The sequence below is a fragment of the Colossoma macropomum genome, unplaced genomic scaffold (genome assembly GCF_904425465.1).
Source record: "Colossoma macropomum unplaced genomic scaffold, Colossoma_macropomum, whole genome shotgun sequence".
Taxonomy (NCBI): domain Eukaryota; kingdom Metazoa; phylum Chordata; class Actinopteri; order Characiformes; family Serrasalmidae; genus Colossoma; species Colossoma macropomum.
Window position 1 is genome coordinate 23,403,723 of NW_023494793.1, and position 18,208 is coordinate 23,421,930.

The 18,208-nt window shown below is 38.7% G+C and overlaps 1 protein-coding gene across 2 annotated transcripts in view; it reads left to right on the forward strand.

Annotated features, from left to right (window-relative positions):
- pi4kab (phosphatidylinositol 4-kinase, catalytic, alpha b) overlaps window positions 1-17,819 on the forward strand; it is a 49,065-nt gene extending 31,246 nt beyond the window's left edge. For both annotated transcript variants that reach the window (XM_036578900.1, XM_036578901.1), the window contains 19 exons: window positions 178-336; window positions 665-744; window positions 3,608-3,807; window positions 5,074-5,164; window positions 6,626-6,793; window positions 6,962-7,015; window positions 7,154-7,274; window positions 7,372-7,501; window positions 9,273-9,343; window positions 9,914-9,986; window positions 10,431-10,501; window positions 10,613-10,719; window positions 10,831-10,935; window positions 11,101-11,226; window positions 11,380-11,500; window positions 13,966-14,125; window positions 14,243-14,332; window positions 15,739-15,822; window positions 16,602-17,819. In XM_036578900.1, the coding sequence (XP_036434793.1) occupies window positions 178-336; window positions 665-744; window positions 3,608-3,807; window positions 5,074-5,164; window positions 6,626-6,793; window positions 6,962-7,015; window positions 7,154-7,274; window positions 7,372-7,501; window positions 9,273-9,343; window positions 9,914-9,986; window positions 10,431-10,501; window positions 10,613-10,719; window positions 10,831-10,935; window positions 11,101-11,226; window positions 11,380-11,500; window positions 13,966-14,125; window positions 14,243-14,332; window positions 15,739-15,822; window positions 16,602-16,653 (2,063 nt within the window). In that variant the 3' untranslated portion in view covers window positions 16,654-17,819. The remainder of the gene's footprint in view (window positions 1-177; window positions 337-664; window positions 745-3,607; window positions 3,808-5,073; window positions 5,165-6,625; window positions 6,794-6,961; window positions 7,016-7,153; window positions 7,275-7,371; window positions 7,502-9,272; window positions 9,344-9,913; window positions 9,987-10,430; window positions 10,502-10,612; window positions 10,720-10,830; window positions 10,936-11,100; window positions 11,227-11,379; window positions 11,501-13,965; window positions 14,126-14,242; window positions 14,333-15,738; window positions 15,823-16,601) is intronic.
- The last annotated feature ends 389 nt before the right edge of the window (window positions 17,820-18,208 follow it).

An 18,208-nucleotide genomic window follows, 5' to 3' on the forward strand; every position in this document is an offset into this window, starting at 1 on the left:
AATATGCTGCTTCTCAAGAAATTTGGAATAATAGTACTACATTTTATTCATTTGATTTTGTATCTGATACATTTGATCCACTTTAAACTGTTACGAATGATTTCATTATCAAAAATCAAAAGATTGTTATGACAGTCTTGATATTTGAGATAATGATAATTATTCTGGGTGTTGCAGACCCTCAGGATGTGTCTGTAAACAGTCTGTCAGTGATGGCAGTGGCAGATTCCAGAAGCAGCCTGGATGCTGCAGTGGGCTCCAGACAACAAGCCACGCAAGGCTGGATCAACACTTACCCTCTCTCAAGCGGCATGTCCACTTTATCCAAGAAGTCAGGTACACGTATGCAAACAAATGATGAAAGCACTCACAAGCATTACTGCTCTAAAAGCCAAGCAGTAACTGTGTGAATAGTGAAACTGAGGTTGTAGAATGGATTTTGTAGATATGGAACAAATCACACTTTCCTAAATATGTAACATAATTTAACCAACAGCTTTTGTCACAAGCTAAAGCTAAACTTTAGGCACCTGATTGTGATTTGATTCAAACTGCAGTTATGTTTTTTCTTAGTATATTGCAAATTTAAAATTTAAAATGTATTATTGTAGTATATGGTATGTATATTCTCAGGCAAATAATACTATCTTTGTGCCTCTTCAAGGTCTATCCAAGAAGAGCAACAGAGGGTCTCAGCTACACAAATACTACATGAAGCGCAGGACACTGTTACTGGCCTTACTGGTGTGTCAAATTTCTATAGATCACATAAATAATTAATTTACCTTTTGTTTTACATTTGTTTTTATGCTGTGCTTATTATCAATTTTTTTTATATGAATTTTGAATTAAACTAAGCTTTTTATACACACAAAGTGTGTCAAGAAAAGGATTAATTTATTAGCAAGCTAAATTTGAGTTTACCTCAAGCTTAACAGTGTCACAGCAGCAGCTCATTCCACACAGTCACTCGATTTCCTCACAGCTGGCCTGTTCTGAGGCAGCTTATGTTGCAGTTTAGCTCAAGTGAGATGACTGTTTTTCACATTTGGGAGACTTGCTTTTGTTAACAACCATAGATGGAAAGAGAAGCCTAAACACATTCTGAAGTAACAGTACTGTCATTTCTGGGAAATACTTACTCAAGTAAAAATACCTTTCCAAAAACCCCTTGAGAAGAAGTACAATGTATCAGGTTAAAAAAACTACAGTACCGAGTAACTTACAACCCTGTTTCCAAAGTTCCATTAATTTATTGAAAAATTAATGTATTAACATTACATTTCAAAAAGTTTGGGATGGGGGCATGTTTACCACTGTGTTGCGTTACCTCTTTGTTTTTTTTTTTTTACAGCACTCTGTAAGCGTGTGAGACCAACTGCTGTAGTTATAAAGCTGAAGTGTTTTTCTGTTCTTGCTTGATATAGGATTTCAGATGCTCAGCATTTCGGGATCTCCTTTGTTGTATTTTTGGTTTCATAATGGGCCAGATGATTTCAGTGTGTGATGGGTGTGACTTCAGGCAGGCCTGTTTAGCCCCCAGACTCTTTCAGTACAGATTGATGCGGTTGTAATACGTGCAGAATGTGGTTTGAAATTGTCTTGCTGAAATAAACAAGGCCTTTCCTGAAAAGGACCTTGTCTGGATGGCAGCATATCTTGCCAAAACCTAAATATATTATTCAGCATTACTGGTGCCTTCACAGATGTGCAGTCACCCATGCCATGTTCACTAATGCATACCTACACCATCATGGATCCTGGCTTTTGAACTGTGCACTGATAACAAGCCAGGTGGTCTTTAGCCTGGAGGACGCAGTGTCCATGATTTCCAAAAAGAATTTCAAATTTTGATTTAACTGACCACAAGACACTTTTCCACTTCACCTCTGTACATCTTGAATAAGCTCAGGCCCAGAGAAGGTGGTGGCGTTTCTGGATCCTGTTTAGATATGGTTTCTTCTTTGCATGGTAGAGTTTTAACTTGCATTTGTGGATGCATCGATGAGCTGTGTTCACAGACAGTGATTTTCAGATGTGTTCCAGAGTAATTTATAGAATTGTGTCTGTTTTTACTGTAGTGCTGTCTGAGGGCTTGAAGATCAGAGCCAGCCAATACTCATACAGAAAGCCTTGTACTTTGCATACAGAGATTTTGCTGGATTCTCAGAATCTTTTAATGATATGTACTGTAGATGATAAAATCCCCAAGTTGTTTGCCAGCAATTCAAGAATAACATTGAGAAACATTATTCTTGAATTGCTGGCACTATCTGCCTGCACAGTCTTTCACAGAGTTGTGAACCTCTCTCCATCTTCTGACTTGGGATGCTCTTTTTATATCCAAACGCATTACACAACTTTACCAGTCTTTTGTTGCCCTGTCCAAACTTTTTAAAAATGTATTGCTGACATCAAATACAAAATGGGCATATATTTTTCAAAATACAATAAAATTACTCAGTTTCAACATTAGATATGTTGTTATTGTACTATTTTCAAATAAATATATAGGGTTTAAATGATTTGCACATCATTGCATTCTATTTTTAGCACATACATTTTGTACAGCATCACGTTTTTTTTGGAAACGGGGTTGTAAAGAACTGCAGTGGAACATCTCCTAAAATAAAATGATAAACCTCAAAAATCAGTGTGGGCAGTATATGTTCTGTCATCATTGTGACATAATGAAATTAAACACAAAGAAGGAGTTATTAACTAAAAGTTAATGACTAAAATGTAACTGAGTAAAAAGTAATTACTGTCTTCACAAAGGTAAGGTAGAAATAATAGTGTTATGATTGCAAATACTTACTACCCACCTCTGTTAACAGCACTTAATTATGCATGAGAAAAAAACACCTTTTTTTGCAGTATGTTATGGTCATCCATCTTTCATTCAGAAAGTTAATTTTCAAGTAGCAACAAGTCATGGAGGTGTGTTACTTATCTCACTGAGCTGAATTGAGTATAATGATGTATCATTGAGGATGATTATAGTCAGCAGTTTTTTTTAAGTTTCTTTATTAAAAAAAAAGAATAACATAACAGGAATTTAAGCCAGGCCCTGTGGCACTCTTAAATAGTTAGAACAATCTGGTTCATAGTAATTAGATAGCATAGCGAATAATGTTACAGTATTGTATGCTGGAGATGAGAGATCAATCCCTGCTTGCACAGTAGTGCTGATATTATAGGCTACTTTGGGATAAGTTCCACATTTTGTCTACACCAAAAAATAATCACACTGTGTCTCTGGAAGCATGTGTCTGCAATATGCTGTAAATTAAGTTGAATTCATGGTCGTGCTACCTTTTTGTCTTTTGATCCCCTGCACTCCAAATTGTCTGCACGGGCCTGACGCCTACTTCTTAGACAGCAGAATTGAAGGCCTGAACCTCGTTTCCACATAGATTTAGTTCCCATTGTTCTCCCTGTATCCATGAGGGTTTCCTCTGGGTGCTCTTGGTACATTTGATTTCAGCTGTGGGTGGAATTAGCATGGGCAGATTAGTGAACATGTGAATTGTGTGTGTGTGTAATCCCTGAAAATGTTCACTGTCTGCATATTTGAATGGTTAGTTCAGTATGTCTTTTTCTATAGGCCAGTGAGGTGGAACGGCTGACCACGTGGTATAACCCACTGGGCACACAGGAGCTGCAGATATCAGCTGAGCAGTCAGTGGAGACGAGCATCATCAACTGGAGGTCCAAGTACATCAGCCTGACTGAAAAACAGTGGAAAGACAATGTCAATCTTGCCTGGAGCATAGCGCCTTACCTTGCCCTTCAACTGCCTGGCAGGTAATGTGTCAGTTCCTGCTTAAATAGACTCAGAAGCACACACAGGCATCCACAGAAAATTTGACATGAAAGGATGTACTTGGAAAATTTGTATTATGGATTTTCCTATAATAGTGATAGGTAGCAGATCAAGACACAGGCTAACAGAGTAATCCTATGCAAATCCATAATCGGAAACCAAGATAAGACACACAGCAAAAACAGCTATAAACAGTAATCTAGGAAAGCAGGAACAGGAAAACAGGGACGTGGACAACAAACAGTTTTGAGAGGGATGGTGGGGGAGGACAGAGACAGAAGGTTCTAGAAATTCCCCACTTCATATCTCCTCATATTAAAATACATTCTTGAATGCCTGCTGCTTCAGTGAGTTTATCTGTTTGTTCTATAAATTGTGCTGGTCATAACTTCACCTCTCATTTAAAAATATTTAGATTTTGATCATCTTTTTTGTAGTATGATAATGTGTCATTCTCAACCAACATCTGATGCAGTTATTTTAAGTAATTCCAAGTAAGTCCAAGACAGGACAAAATTGTCTTGGCTTACTTCGGCAGATTCAGTAGTGTGATTAACTATTTTAAGGCATTCTTGATAATAAAACAGTCACTTTAAAGCTCTGGGATTTTGGCATCAGTGGCATCAGAGATTTTGGAATAATTCTACAATTTTATGTCCTACAAAATTGTAAAAATTATTCATAATCACTGTGTAGTAAAGGCAAAGGGAAAGGCAGCTCTACCAAACAGTGGGTCCAGATCTTAATGAATTGGAGCAGACACAAACACCAACAAGTCGAGGCGATATCAACGAAACAGGAATTCACAGGATGAGATGACCATAATATCACATTTCTCAAAATTGGTCTTTCAGTGTCAGAAACGTCTCTTTTCTTTCACAGTATTTAAAACCCCCAGCGCATGGCAAACCTATGCTGCAACAGTTTTGCTGTTATCCACATATTGCTTGACCTGACTGAAAGATGACTGACAGATCTCTAACCTGTTAGTTAGTCTTTTGGAAGTTTCCAGAAGTGCTGTAAGAACTTAAGCAGTAACCCGTATAGCATAATTGTGCAGAATGTCTGATGTGCTGTTCAGTGTTGTATTGCATTGTGAAGTTGCTGCAGATATTAAGCCCTCCTTAGGACCATATGTAGTCCAGGGAGGTCCACCGTGGGCCATTCAGGTTTGTTATAATGAACATAAAACAGCTGTTATCCATGTCAACTGAAATGCAAATACAAATACTTCTGATTTGTCCAAGGTTCAAGAACTCAGAGGCTATTGTGTCAGAAGTCACACGACTGGTGCGCATGAACCCAGGGGCAGTCAGTGACGTTCCAGAAGCTGTAAAGGTAATGCATTCGGTACCAAGTCTTGTTATTATGACTCTTTTATGAGACACTGCATGCATAAAACAGTGGTCAGTCATTCTGAGTTAAATCACAAAAACTCAGCACAGATCATGGAGCAGCTACCCTTGAAAAATACAACATAATGTTACAGACATATTTGAGCATTTTCCTTTTTTTTTTCTTTTCTTTCCTTTTTTTTATTTTCATTTATTTATTTTTTTTATTAAGACACTATATGGCCACCACATTGCAAGCGTAATGAGCTTTTTTGACTTTCCATTCCAGAACCAGGGGCATTGAGTTGGATTTGCCCCCTTTTGCGGCCATAGCAGCCTCCAGTCTTCTGGAATGGCTTTCCGCAGCATTTTGGAGTGTATCTGTGGGAATTTGTGTCCATTCAGTCAAACGACTGTTTGTGAGGTCTGACACTGAAGTTGAAGGAGAAGGCCTGGCTTGCAATTGATATTCCTATTAATACCAGCTGTGTTTAGTGGGTTTGAGGTCAGTGCTCTGTGGAGACTACTGGAGTTTCTCCACACCAAACTCCTTTTAATGGGTCTCGCTTTGTGCACAGGGGCACACTTTTATACTGGAACAGGAAAAGGCCTTCCCCAAACTGTTGTCACAAAATTGGAAGCATATAATTGTCGAAAGTGTCTTTGTATGCTGTAGCATTAACCTTACCCCTCACAGGAAGCAAGTGGCTTCATGAAGCTCCCAACATTCAGTTCTTTTGCTGATGTTGCTCCCTGAGGCAGTTTTGTACTCAGTAGTGAGTGATGCCTTAGAGGATTGGTGCTGTGCTCTTCAGTGTTTGTGTGGTCTACCGCTTCGTGGTTGACACTTGAATATATATATATATATATATATATATATATATATATGTGCATTAAATTGAGCTGGTTTTGACTGTTGCTATTAATATTGTTGGTCCATAATTCATCTTAAGTAAATTATTGTTTACATTTTGCCTATGCAGTTTGAAATGTGCTAATTGGCCTGCTATAAATCAACATGGGAGAGGAACTAAGTCATCTTTCTATCCAGAGTGTGCAGCCATTTATGTCTCTCTAGATTTACTGGCCACAGCTGATTGCTGCATTGTTAGACTATATATATCAGTGACAAGGGAATATCCTTTTATTCGTAATTTACCTATTGAATACATTAGATACTTTTAGAGACTATGGCAAAGACATTCAAGCTCTTTAAAATCTAACCTAGAATTATTTAGGACTTGTCTTTAGGGCATGCTGGCAGTAGTAAAATGTATCAACATGTAATTGTAATTGGAGTTGGCTCTGATAGTAAGCATGTGCACTCATTCAAAATGAAATTCAGGGTTTCATTTCCATAATTTCATTTTGTTACATGGTCTTCTTCACATATCTCAACTCTAAAGACTTAACCAGCTACTCAACTAGAGATCACATATTTTAAGGTATGCTTGTTCTCTTGCAGTTTCTGGTGACATGGCACACCATTGATGCAGACTCTCCAGAGCTTAGCCACATCCTTTGCTGGGCTCCGGCAGATCCGCCCACTGGCCTGTCGTACTTCTCCAGCATGTACCCTCCTCACCCTCTCACAGCTCAGTATGCTGTACGAGTCCTGCGTTCCTTCCCTCCGGTATAAAACTCCACTTTACTCACGCGTTCATACCTTACTCTCATTCTGTCTGGAATGTTTGGATTTTTTGGTGTTTCTCTGCTGTTCTGGACTTTTCTAAATGATAGCAATAGCTCACAAACTTTCGTTGCTGTTTTAACAGAGAATTTTTTCTCACTCTTTTAACAGGATGCCATTTTGTTTTATATCCCGCAAATTGTTCAGGCGCTCCGCTATGACAAGGTTGGATGTGCATGCATGCATGAATAATTTCAAATGATTAAACATTTATTTAAAATTTGTTTTCTTACATTTTAATTTAACTAGAGCTTGGAAATTGCTTATGTGTATTTTGTGTGTTTTTTTTTCTTCCATCTATAGATGGGTTATGTCCGAGAGTATATACTTTGGGCAGCACAGAAGTCACAGCTTCTGGCTCATCAGTTCATTTGGAACATGAAGACCAATATCTATACAGATGAAGAGGGACACCAGAAAGATCGTAAAGAATCCTATTGTTTTTTTATTATTATTTTTATTTATTAATTTAAAGTGGAGTGAATGCCTGTCTGTTTTACTCGTGTCTGCTTTCTCTCTAGCTGATATTGGAGAGCTACTGGAGCAGCTGGTTGAGGAGATCACAGGCTCTTTGTCTGGTCCTGCCAAAGATTTCTACCAGCGTGAATTTGAATTCTTCAACAAGATCACCAACGTGTCAGCTATTATAAAGTGCGAGCTTAATCCTCTATTAATGTTTATGCTGTGCCTCAACCACCCACCCACCCGCCAATCTGTAGAATATGACCATGAATCACCCTGCTAGACTGTGGCCTACCCTACCAAATCATGTAAACTTGAGGGAATTCATATCGCAAAAAATTACAAACCATCCATTTAAAAGAGAAAATAAATGGTGCCACTAGGATCTTACAGAGCGAAAATGTATAAGATAAGCCAGTGACCAAAGTTAAAATCTCTGTCAGTCTGTTGACTGTTAGACATAGACATAGTATTAAATAAGAAGTTCAATAGCTCTTGTAAGTCAGAAGGAAAAACTTTTTAGCTAAGGTCTGACTGAACAGATTGGTTTTATATTTGGTGTAAAGATTGTTCCATAGCTCATTGTTCTGTTTGCTAATTAATAGCCTGCACCTTGTGTGGGGCAAGAGCGTTTAGATATTTATAGTTCTGCAGTGGCAGAGGTGAGTAGAGTACCCTAAACACATACTCAAATAGAAGTATTGTTACTCCTGTGAAATGAATTAAGTACAAATACCTGTGTACAGGTATAACCACTTAAGTACTGAATAACATAGCTATTGCTGCGCCTGAACTTCTTAGTATACATGCAGCATCTATCAGCATACAAACTTAAGTTTGTTAGGTGCCGTTGTTCTCTTTTTGGGATTCCTTTGATCTTAAACAAAATGATAATTTCAGCCATTGTGAACGGAAAAGTATCTAGTGCAGCTGCATACTTTAAACCTCTGTATATCAGACCAGGGTGTGGTTATCCAAATGTAACAGAAAAAATCCAATCCATCAGACTCCCAGGACTAGATGTCTATGCCTTAATGTAGTAGTTGCCATAATGGTTATTGAATAATAAGCCTAACTAAATACCAAGACAAGAGTTAAGAGGCTGTGGGAACCAGACCAGGAACATGACTTATTACAATCCCAGTCAGGAATTGGAGCAACTCATGGGGTTTTTACCACTGCAACAAGAAAGGTTTTTGAACTATGGCCCATCCCTGATATGTTCATTTGTCAACACATCCTGAGGAAGCTATAGTTCTGTTTCAGCAATTCCTGATCAGATATTAACCCTTTGGTCACATAATACAATCTATGAGCATATCACACTTTTGTCTGAATTTTTAGGTGTCCACTGCTTTGCAATGGTTACAGTGCTTGTACAGTACAGTTTGAACACCCCTGGCCTATTTATTTATTTATTTATTTATTTTGTTTTCTAAGTAAGAATAAGTTAACATATCCTGTACACAGAACTTAAGTATGGCTTTTTTTATTTTTGGGCATAATTTCTATTTATGTGTTTAACATATGGGAATAAAATTAAAACACCAAAATAAAATGTGCGTAACTTTTGCACAGGCCATATTTTATGTTTTCTTTTTTTCCCAATATGCTAAATTCAGCAAATAAACAGTAATTGTACATTAAAATGTGCGCAAGTGTTTGTTTTCCTGTCAAGGATATGTTAACCTATTGTAACTTGACTAGGGGTGCCCACACTTTTGCGTACAACTGTATTAGTAGGATGCCCGGCTGTATTAGTAGGATGCCCCTCATTTGGCTGCTAAAGCACATTTTTCCCAACAAATGCTCTTCTTTTGTTATAATCACAAACTCGGGAGCTTCTGTGCTCATGTGTTTTCTGGATTTCTGAGATTACTTAAGGAAAGAGTTATTGCTTTGTATATGTTTTGTTCAAGTGTGTTTGTCCTCCCATAAACACAAACTTTCATCTTTTCAGACCCATTCCTAAAGGCGAAGAGAGGAGCAGGGCCTGTCTCAGAGCGCTGTCTGAAATCAAAGTCCAACCAGGTAAAAATACTTTTCTTCTGTCACCACAGTCTCCATCTTACCCGCATTTTTACTCTTCATTATTCATTATAACAGAATGAGTGTTACATTAATGAACACTGCAGTGCTTTTTGAATTTTAAGTGGCACTATGTAAGATTTTTTGTTTTGCTCAAATTGAAAGAAGCACCTGTCCTGCATCATTTTAAAAAAAACATGCTAAAATATGGTGTGTGTGTGCTGCTGCGAGTCTCCTTGTGAAGACTGAAATGATGAATTAAAAGTCATGGGTGTCAGGTCCGATTTCACTAAGTTTTTCAAACCACGTCCTACATCTTTATGTATTAATGTCACATGCACAGGCTCAAAAAGAAGATCTGGCTCAGTGTTTAGGTCTCAAATGCATGAGTTCTCTTTTGACTCTCTCTCACTGTGTTCACAAAAATCAGATTAATTTGCTTGGGGGCATCTGAAGCACTGACAATGTTACAAAATGTTCCTCTGCATGTTGCATGCAATTACACATTACCACCAGAGAGGTCTCTAGATCTAGATCTCTAGAGCTTTAACCTATATAACCATTGCTCCACAGGATGTTATCTGCCCAGTAACCCAGAGGCCATAGTCCTGGACATTGACTACATGTCTGGAACACCAATGCAAAGGTACGTAACATTTAGTACTGGCAAATTATCATAGGTTCATTATAGTTATCAAAATATCCAAACACATCCAACAGTATATGACACACAACTCTAAACCCAACTACTTTATATGGAGAGTTCAGCAGCAGCAGTCCTGTGTTCAGAAACTGACCATTGATGAATGGAGTATAGGATGGCTGACACTCCCAAGCTAACAAGCTAACACTGCTGTTTACCACAGGACACAATAGCAGCGATTTTGTCATTCATTTTTCCCCATAGAGAAAACAAACAGTGACACTAAATGATAATGTGACTTCAGAGATCTGTTGCACACCTGTACAGCATATGTTAAGTGTTTCAAATAAAGTGGATAGCGTATGTGATGTTTATACACCTTTCATACCTGGGAGACACTAACTGAAATGTGTGGCTGTAAATGTGTGCTTGTGTGGATCCTGGCAGTGCTGCAAAAGCACCATACTTGGCCAAGTTCAAGGTGAAGCGCTGTGGAGTCAGTGAGCTGGAGAAAGAAGGTAAAGACCCCTGCCCTTAACGTATTTTGTTTAACTTGTATTACAAAACCTATTAATTAATATAACTGTGAAAATAAGTGCTGAAAAATAACCTATATGTGTGCATTATAGGTCTGCTCTGTCGGTCAGACTCGCTGGAGGAGGCTCGCAGTGAGGAGGAGGCCCAGAAGATTTGCTGGCAGGCGGCCATCTTTAAAGTAGGAGACGACTGCCGACAGGTATTCCTTTTCATAGCTCCCTTTATTCCTTTTTCTCAAACCTTCTGTGTTTTGAACATATCTCACACTCTCTCTCTCTCTCTCTCCCTCCCTCTCCCTCTCTCCCTCTAGGATATGTTGGCTTTGCAGATCATTGGTCTCTTTAAGAATATCTTTCAGCTGGTCGGACTGGATTTGTTCGTCTTTCCTTACAGAGTGGTTGCTACAGCTCCTGGAGTGAGTTTTTCTAGCCCTGTCATATTTAGTGATTTCACCTGCATCCTTTCTTACTTAAGAACTTCATTTACTTTTACAGCATACAACAGCTGTTACCATTGTGCTCCGTCTTGTGGCAGAATGCTGCTACTGATTTTTCTTTTTGCTTTGCATATTGTGCTGCAGTGTGGTGTCATTGAGTGTATCCCAGACTGTAAGTCCAGGGATCAGCTGGGACGACAGACAGACTTTGGCATGTACGACTACTTCAGGAACAAATATGGCGATGAGTCTACACTGGCTTTCCAGAAGGTTATAGCAGTTCCATTCTCCATTCCTTATGATTGGTGTTGCAGATTTATTTGTCTTTGTTTATGATGCAACTATTAATTACAGTTTTCTTTGCATGTGTTTGTGTGTGTGTGTGTGTGTGTGTGTGTGTGTGTGTGTGTATGTGTGCAACAGGCCAGGTATAACTTCATCCGGAGCATGGCGGCATACAGCCTATTACTTTTCCTGCTCCAGATTAAGGACCGACACAATGGCAACATCATGCTGGACAGCCAGGGACATATCATTCACATCGGTCAGTTTTGAACTCCCCCCCCACCTCCTTAACGCATTTGTAGTTAATCCACCAAGAGATGTTTGTAGTTTGAACACTGCTTCTTTAGGCAGGCTTTATACAATGAAACTTACATGAAGCTAAATTTCACCTGAGTTGCATAATATAAAGTGTCCTGCAAACTCAACCGCAACAGTTGCAACCGTTTCAACTTTGTGTACTAAGTTTGATGAAACAGCCAATCAAGACACCAGTAATGCATCAGGTGATTATGCCGAATGGCATAATTTCAAACAGAATTTAACCGTTGGTGTCATTGGATCAGTGGACAAGACTAGCCTTGTTTAACTAGCCATTTAGCAATAACAGCTGTTTAGATGGCTGCTTGTACTACTGTTTATTCTTATGCGTTAGTCTGCCGTTATCATGATCTACGTAGCTAAATTATTCATTTTCTCCTCTGTTGATACCACCTATAATATTACACAGATTCCTTGGAGAATCAGTTATTACAAGATAATTTAGCACAAACAGATTTAACTAATTAGAACTGTTATATAGTAAAGAACCACAGAGAGACAGATACATAAAAGAAAGATATATAGAGAAAAGTATATAAAGAGGAAGAAAATGTTGCAAATATGCAACTGCAAATAACGTCACATATGGCATTATGTAGCGAAAAACATTATAGTGTATTAAAAAAATCTGAGCAGCTAATTTGGCTAACTAGTAATCGAATGTGTTGCATGGAAATGTGACTGTTTTGGAATTTCTTTGCATGCAGCTCACATGAAAGTAGCTGCATGAAAGTTTCCCACTGTAAAGCCAGCCTTTGATTAAAAATGTTTGCACTGGAGCTACAAGGCTAATGTAGCCAACACGTAATGATTACTTAACAGCTCCACTAGGTTTGAGGTACATGTGTGGTAATTTAGGCCTGCAGTTGCACGATGTTCACTTACTTCTATAATAGGGCTGCAACAAACAACTGATTTGATAGTCGAATAATCTATTGATTACTGAAACGAATAATCGATTATTCGGATTATGAATCACTACATTACCAAGTATCTTTTATGTAGCTATTAGTTTTTAAATTTAGCTTAAGGTTGTTTTATGCATTTCCTTGAATAACATTCAATTCACTGCTAATACAAAAGATAAGAAAATAAAACTCCAATATATTTTTCTTGTCAAAATTTATAACCAACCATTTGCAAAGTAGCAAAATATAATGAAACTGAATCAGTTTTCCTTTAATCAAGTAAATAAAAAAAAAATCAATCTAAATTTAAATGATAATTTTAAACTGCAGTCTGTGCTTTGTGCATTCTGCTGTCTGTCTACACTCTGTTGCAACTAAATTTTACAATCACAGGTCTTTATTGAAGCAGAGGAAAGTCAGTATCTCTGCGTGCTCTCGTAAAAGGCCTGAACAGTTAAATTTGAACAATTTTGTGTAAACACTTAATTTCATTGGTAACCCTTTGACCAGCTGCCCTGTATGTTCACAGAGAACTATCTCCTTGAACTGTTGGCGAGTGGAGCTAAACGTTCGCGGAAAACAGAAACCTGTTTGGAAACACTCTCCTGTGTTGACCGCACTAGTGGCCTTGACGTTAAAATGACGATGCAGCATTTAAAACTGTAAACGTTATCTGGAAAGTGAACAGGGTCTCTGTGAATAATAGTTACTTGCTTCTCTGTCTCAACTCCATTACCGAAATACAAATGTTACAGCTCACAACATGAAGTAGGACGGAATTTAACATTAACATTAGTGTTAGCTAACTAGCTCACTAACACAACGATTTCCGCGTTCCAAACCACACACTTCTGTTCTTCACACACTACACTAATGAGTGCACTTCTGATGGTATGTGCGCTATTTTTACACACTATTTAGTGTGCTAGTATGCAGTTTGGGACAGGGCAATTCTTACTGAGCTGAATCTTCTTCATCCAGTGAGACGACAAGTTTCCTCTTCAGATACTCCATCATGGAGGATGTGCTCTCATGCCTGCTAAGGTCGGCTTTACAAATAGCACAACTGACAACCTTTTTTTCTGAGTTTAGCTCCCACACTTTTGAAGATTTTGTTCTTGAGGCAGGCATCGTGCTGTGGTTAACTCTCCCGTGAGCGGTGATGAAACCTTCGTAGTGAGCTTGAGAAATACGTGTAATGACGTCACCAACGAATTGACTCCTAAATTAGTTGCCAAATAATTTGGTGGTCGATTTTAGTCGACTAAGTGGAATAATCGTTGCACCCCTATTCTATAAGCATCCATTACTTATCAGGTACATTAGCCTCGTACCTCCAGTGCTCACCCAAATAAGCAAACTGAAAAATACAGATATGGCAGATAAAGATTAGTATGACTAGTATTTCTTTAACTACAGTTACACGCCATCCTGCGTTATTTACTGTACTTTTACACCAGTCTAATTCACACATTTGCTATGTGTTTGTCTTCTCCAGACTTTGGCTTCATGTTTGAGAGTTCTCCTGGTGGAAACCTGGGCTGGGAGCCTGACATTAAGCTCACTGATGAGATGGTGATGATCATGGGAGGAAAGATGGAAGCCACACCCTTCAAATGGTTCATGGAGATGTGTGTGCGTGGCTACCTGGCTGTTAGGTGAGATATGTACACATTCGTGAAAGTGTTTCTAATACTACACTCTTTATTCGTGTCTCTGTGTGAGAGAGAAATTGAATGACATTGTGTATTTTTGTTCACTGCTCTGTGCTGCAGGCCGTATATGGATGCTGTGGTTTCTTTGGTAACACTCATGTTAGACACTGGCCTTCCATGTTTCCGTGGTCAGACCATCAAACTGCTGAAGTGAGTTTCGCAAACTATGCTAAAGCAAAGGCAGAGTACACCAAATGGTAGGGATGTGGGATCAGACCCTGAGTATCGATGTTGATGCTGATCGGTACATATTTTAATTGGTTGGGTGTCGGCTATTTTAAGATCCACGTCCAATCCTTGTTAACGTTATTTTACCCCATTGCACTCTGTTTACACCATTGTTGTGCTTGTGCCATGAATAAATATTTTCACAGCAGCGCCAGTGAGGCATGTATTGACATGCTGTAAAAAAACAGTTTCAATGTGGAAAATTAAGATGGCACAACAGCTACTTGCACAATATGCAATGCCAGCTTTTGTCATTGATGCACCAGGGCAATGAAGGCTATCCTGTCTGGTCCAAACTGACTGAAGGGCTACTGTGGCACACAACACTGAAACTGATGGTTACAACAGGAATGTGTCACAACACACAGTGCATCACACCCTGGGACTGCGTAGCCACACACCAGTCAGAGTGCCTGTGCTAACCACTGTACACCGTTATAGGGACCTGGTGGGCATGTGAGTGTCAGAACAGGATCTAGGAGCAATGAAAGAAGGTCATCTGGTCCTATGAGTCCCATTTTTCTTTTACATCGCATAGACGGGTACATACGCACCATTTACCTGTGGAAGTGATGGCACCAGGGTGCACTGTGGGCAGAGGAGAAGCTGGTGGAGGGAGTGTGATGCTCTGAGCAATGTTCTACTAGGAAGCCCTGGGTCTGGGCATTCATGTGGATGTCAGTTTGACAGGTGCCACCTACCTTAACATTGTGGCAGACCAGGTACACAACTTCATGGCACTGCCACACTGCACACATTGTTCGGGAATGGTTTGAGAAACATGACGAACAGTTCAAGCTGTTGCCCTAACCTCCAGATTCCTCAGATCTTAATCTCATCAAGCATCTGTGGGATGTGCTGGAACAGCAGTCTGATCCACAGCGGCTCCACCTCACAACTTACAGGACTTAAATCAGGATTTGCTGCAAACGTCTTGGTGCCAGATACCACAGGGCACCTTCAGGGATCTTGTAGAGTCAGTGGATCAAAGCTATTTTGGCAGCACCAACAGCATATTAGTCAGAGGGGCATAATGTTTTGACTAATCTGTGTATTTTTTGTTAATAAATAAGAACATTCAAAGGAATTATTTGCCTAAATTGGATTGGTTTCACTGACTTAAATATACTTGCAGTGCCCACTGTGCAGCTGTATTATCTACAAAAACAAAAGTAAAGGATTGGACTCTGTATCGGACCATACTCAATATTAAAGAACGGGTAAAAACTGGACTGGACATCCCTACCAAATGGTCTCAATGTCACTTTTGTTGTATCTGGAAAAGCAGTTTTGTTTAAGAAATTCATGGGTTTGTGTTTGTGTTCTAGGCAGCGTTTTAACCCCAACATGAGTGAGAAGGAGGCAGCTGCCTTCATGATAAAAGTCATCCAGAACTGCTTCCTCAGCAGCAGGTCTCTCTTTGTATTTCTTTCTTACCCTCTAGGCCTGGGCTATAACTAAGAATAATTAAGAGTATTTTCTTGTATCGATTATGTTTAATAAAGATCACATATTATATCCTATAATACTGAATAACTCAACACTTTTTGAAGATGATTTTACCTCTCTTTTTAAAACCTATGACAAACGTGCATTCATGGCTGTTTCCTCTCAATAAATAAACACAGAAACGACCTGCATACTAATAGCAAGCTGATGCAAATGTCATTCTGCCACATATGCCGTGCGTGTGTGTTACATATACAAAAAATGTCATTATAGGGTAGTTGCTCTGGAATTCAGCTATAGATGCCTGGGGGAAACAATGAGTAATTATATTTTCATGATTTTACAACTCAGTTGATCTATCAGGACACTTTAAGCTGTAGAGAAAATTATGAGAATTCTCCTCAGATGCTATGTTACACTCTGAGAAACACCCAGTGGAGACAACAGGCAATTTGCTAACAACTTATTGTTGCCCCATAATAAGTCGTTGTTTTTAGAGTAGAATGGGAATAAAACTTATTCCTTAAGCAGACTGTTTAAAATTCATCTATAGTGCTCTTTCCAAGTACAATTCAATTACCACCATTAAACAATGAAAAGGTAATAATTGGCAATATTTGAGTACATCACCCTAATGCCCAAACCTAGTGTTCTCATCCTCAAAGTAAAAATATTGAAGAGCATTTGGTTAATTCTGATACAGATACATTGTAATATGTTTTTTGTTTTTGTTCTTTTGCAGGAGCAAAACCTATGACATGATTCAGTACTACCAAAATCAAATCCCATACTGAGGGCCAAATTTAACCTTCTGTGTTTGTGGGTTAAACATCAGTGATTGCGTCAAATCAGCAAGTGAACCGTGAACCCTGGACACCTGCTGAAAGTTGATGGCGTATGTGTGCGTGTGAGATTCCACATTGTGTTTTGGTGTGTGTGTGTGTGTGTGTGTGTGTCTGCAGTGTTAATGGTTTGAATCCTTCTCACTTACTGTGGAACATTTTATTTGCCTTTTATTTAACACTCTGCACTTTAAAAGCCTGTAATGCACTTGCATGGCTTTAAAAAATAATAAGAAGGTATGTAAATATGGATACCTGCAAACCCACCTTGCACAAAATTCATGCTGACCTTATTTACTGTTTACTGCATGGCTTCAATGTCTGTGAGGATACAGTACAATGAAGTTCATTTTGTGCCAGTGTTATTGACTTGTCAGCGTTCGTAGCTGTTGTGATTCTTTAAAGTGCCACATTATGATTGATTATTGAATGATGTTTGCTGTGCTCTTACTCGTAGGACATGTGATTTTGGATGGTAGATTTTTATTGGAAAACTTCTTGCAGTGCTCCTTGTTAGGAATTTAAAAGAATTTTTCTAGTATACAAGCATTAAATATGATCAGTGAGAAATTGACATTTATTTTGGAATAAAACACATTTGATATCTGTTACATGTCATACTGGGCCACGATGACTTTGCAGCTTGCTAACTGCATAATATTCTGTAACGCTGTGTTCTTTGGCAATACAGTTGAGTAGCTGCTCCCTTGCATGATGATGGGACATCTTTCAAATTGTAATTAATGGACTTTATTTATTGCTGATTAATTAGCTTTTGAAGCTTTAGAAATGCTCAATGTACAAAGTCCTACAGGTTATGCTGTATTTAATGATTCCAGCCTATTTCAGCCTTTGGACTCTAAAACATATTGTCTGTTCCCTTACCTATGGACCAATCACAGCTAAGCCTAAGGTCCTCTTTAACCAGTCACTGCTTGTTTACGGTATGTGCCTATGTGTTGACCAGTTGATTGTGAAGTGATTTTAATATTTGTACACTCGTTTACATGTATCTCTTGTTTTCTGCCTCTTTTTCTATCCTGCACTGTTTTTCGATGGTTATGAACTGTTATTCTGAATTGAACAAATGTTTAATAAATTATTCAGTGGCAACAGAATGTTTTCTTCCCTCTCTGTCTGCATCTGGAATAGTGAAGCTGCCATCATGGACATTCCCAAACATGTCCTTCTCTTCCTCCTCACCTGTCCATGAATTGTTGTCAAAGGTTGCTTGGACAAAAGTGATTGGAGTAAATAAAATTGAACTTTGCTGCTGAAAGACCTCTAGAGGATGCCACTACAGCCAGCTTTTCTGTTTGCTAGCACTATGCACATTACAGTGTTGTCCTGCTGAACAGTTTCACCATCAGCACCTACCGAAATGTATAAGTGCATAAAAGGGAGGTTCTAGAACTAATATAGAAGAGTGTCTTTTTTCATAAGACGGCACATGTTAATGCACCTGCAGAGCATGTTAAAGAGAAAACATGAGCCATGCTTGACTGTT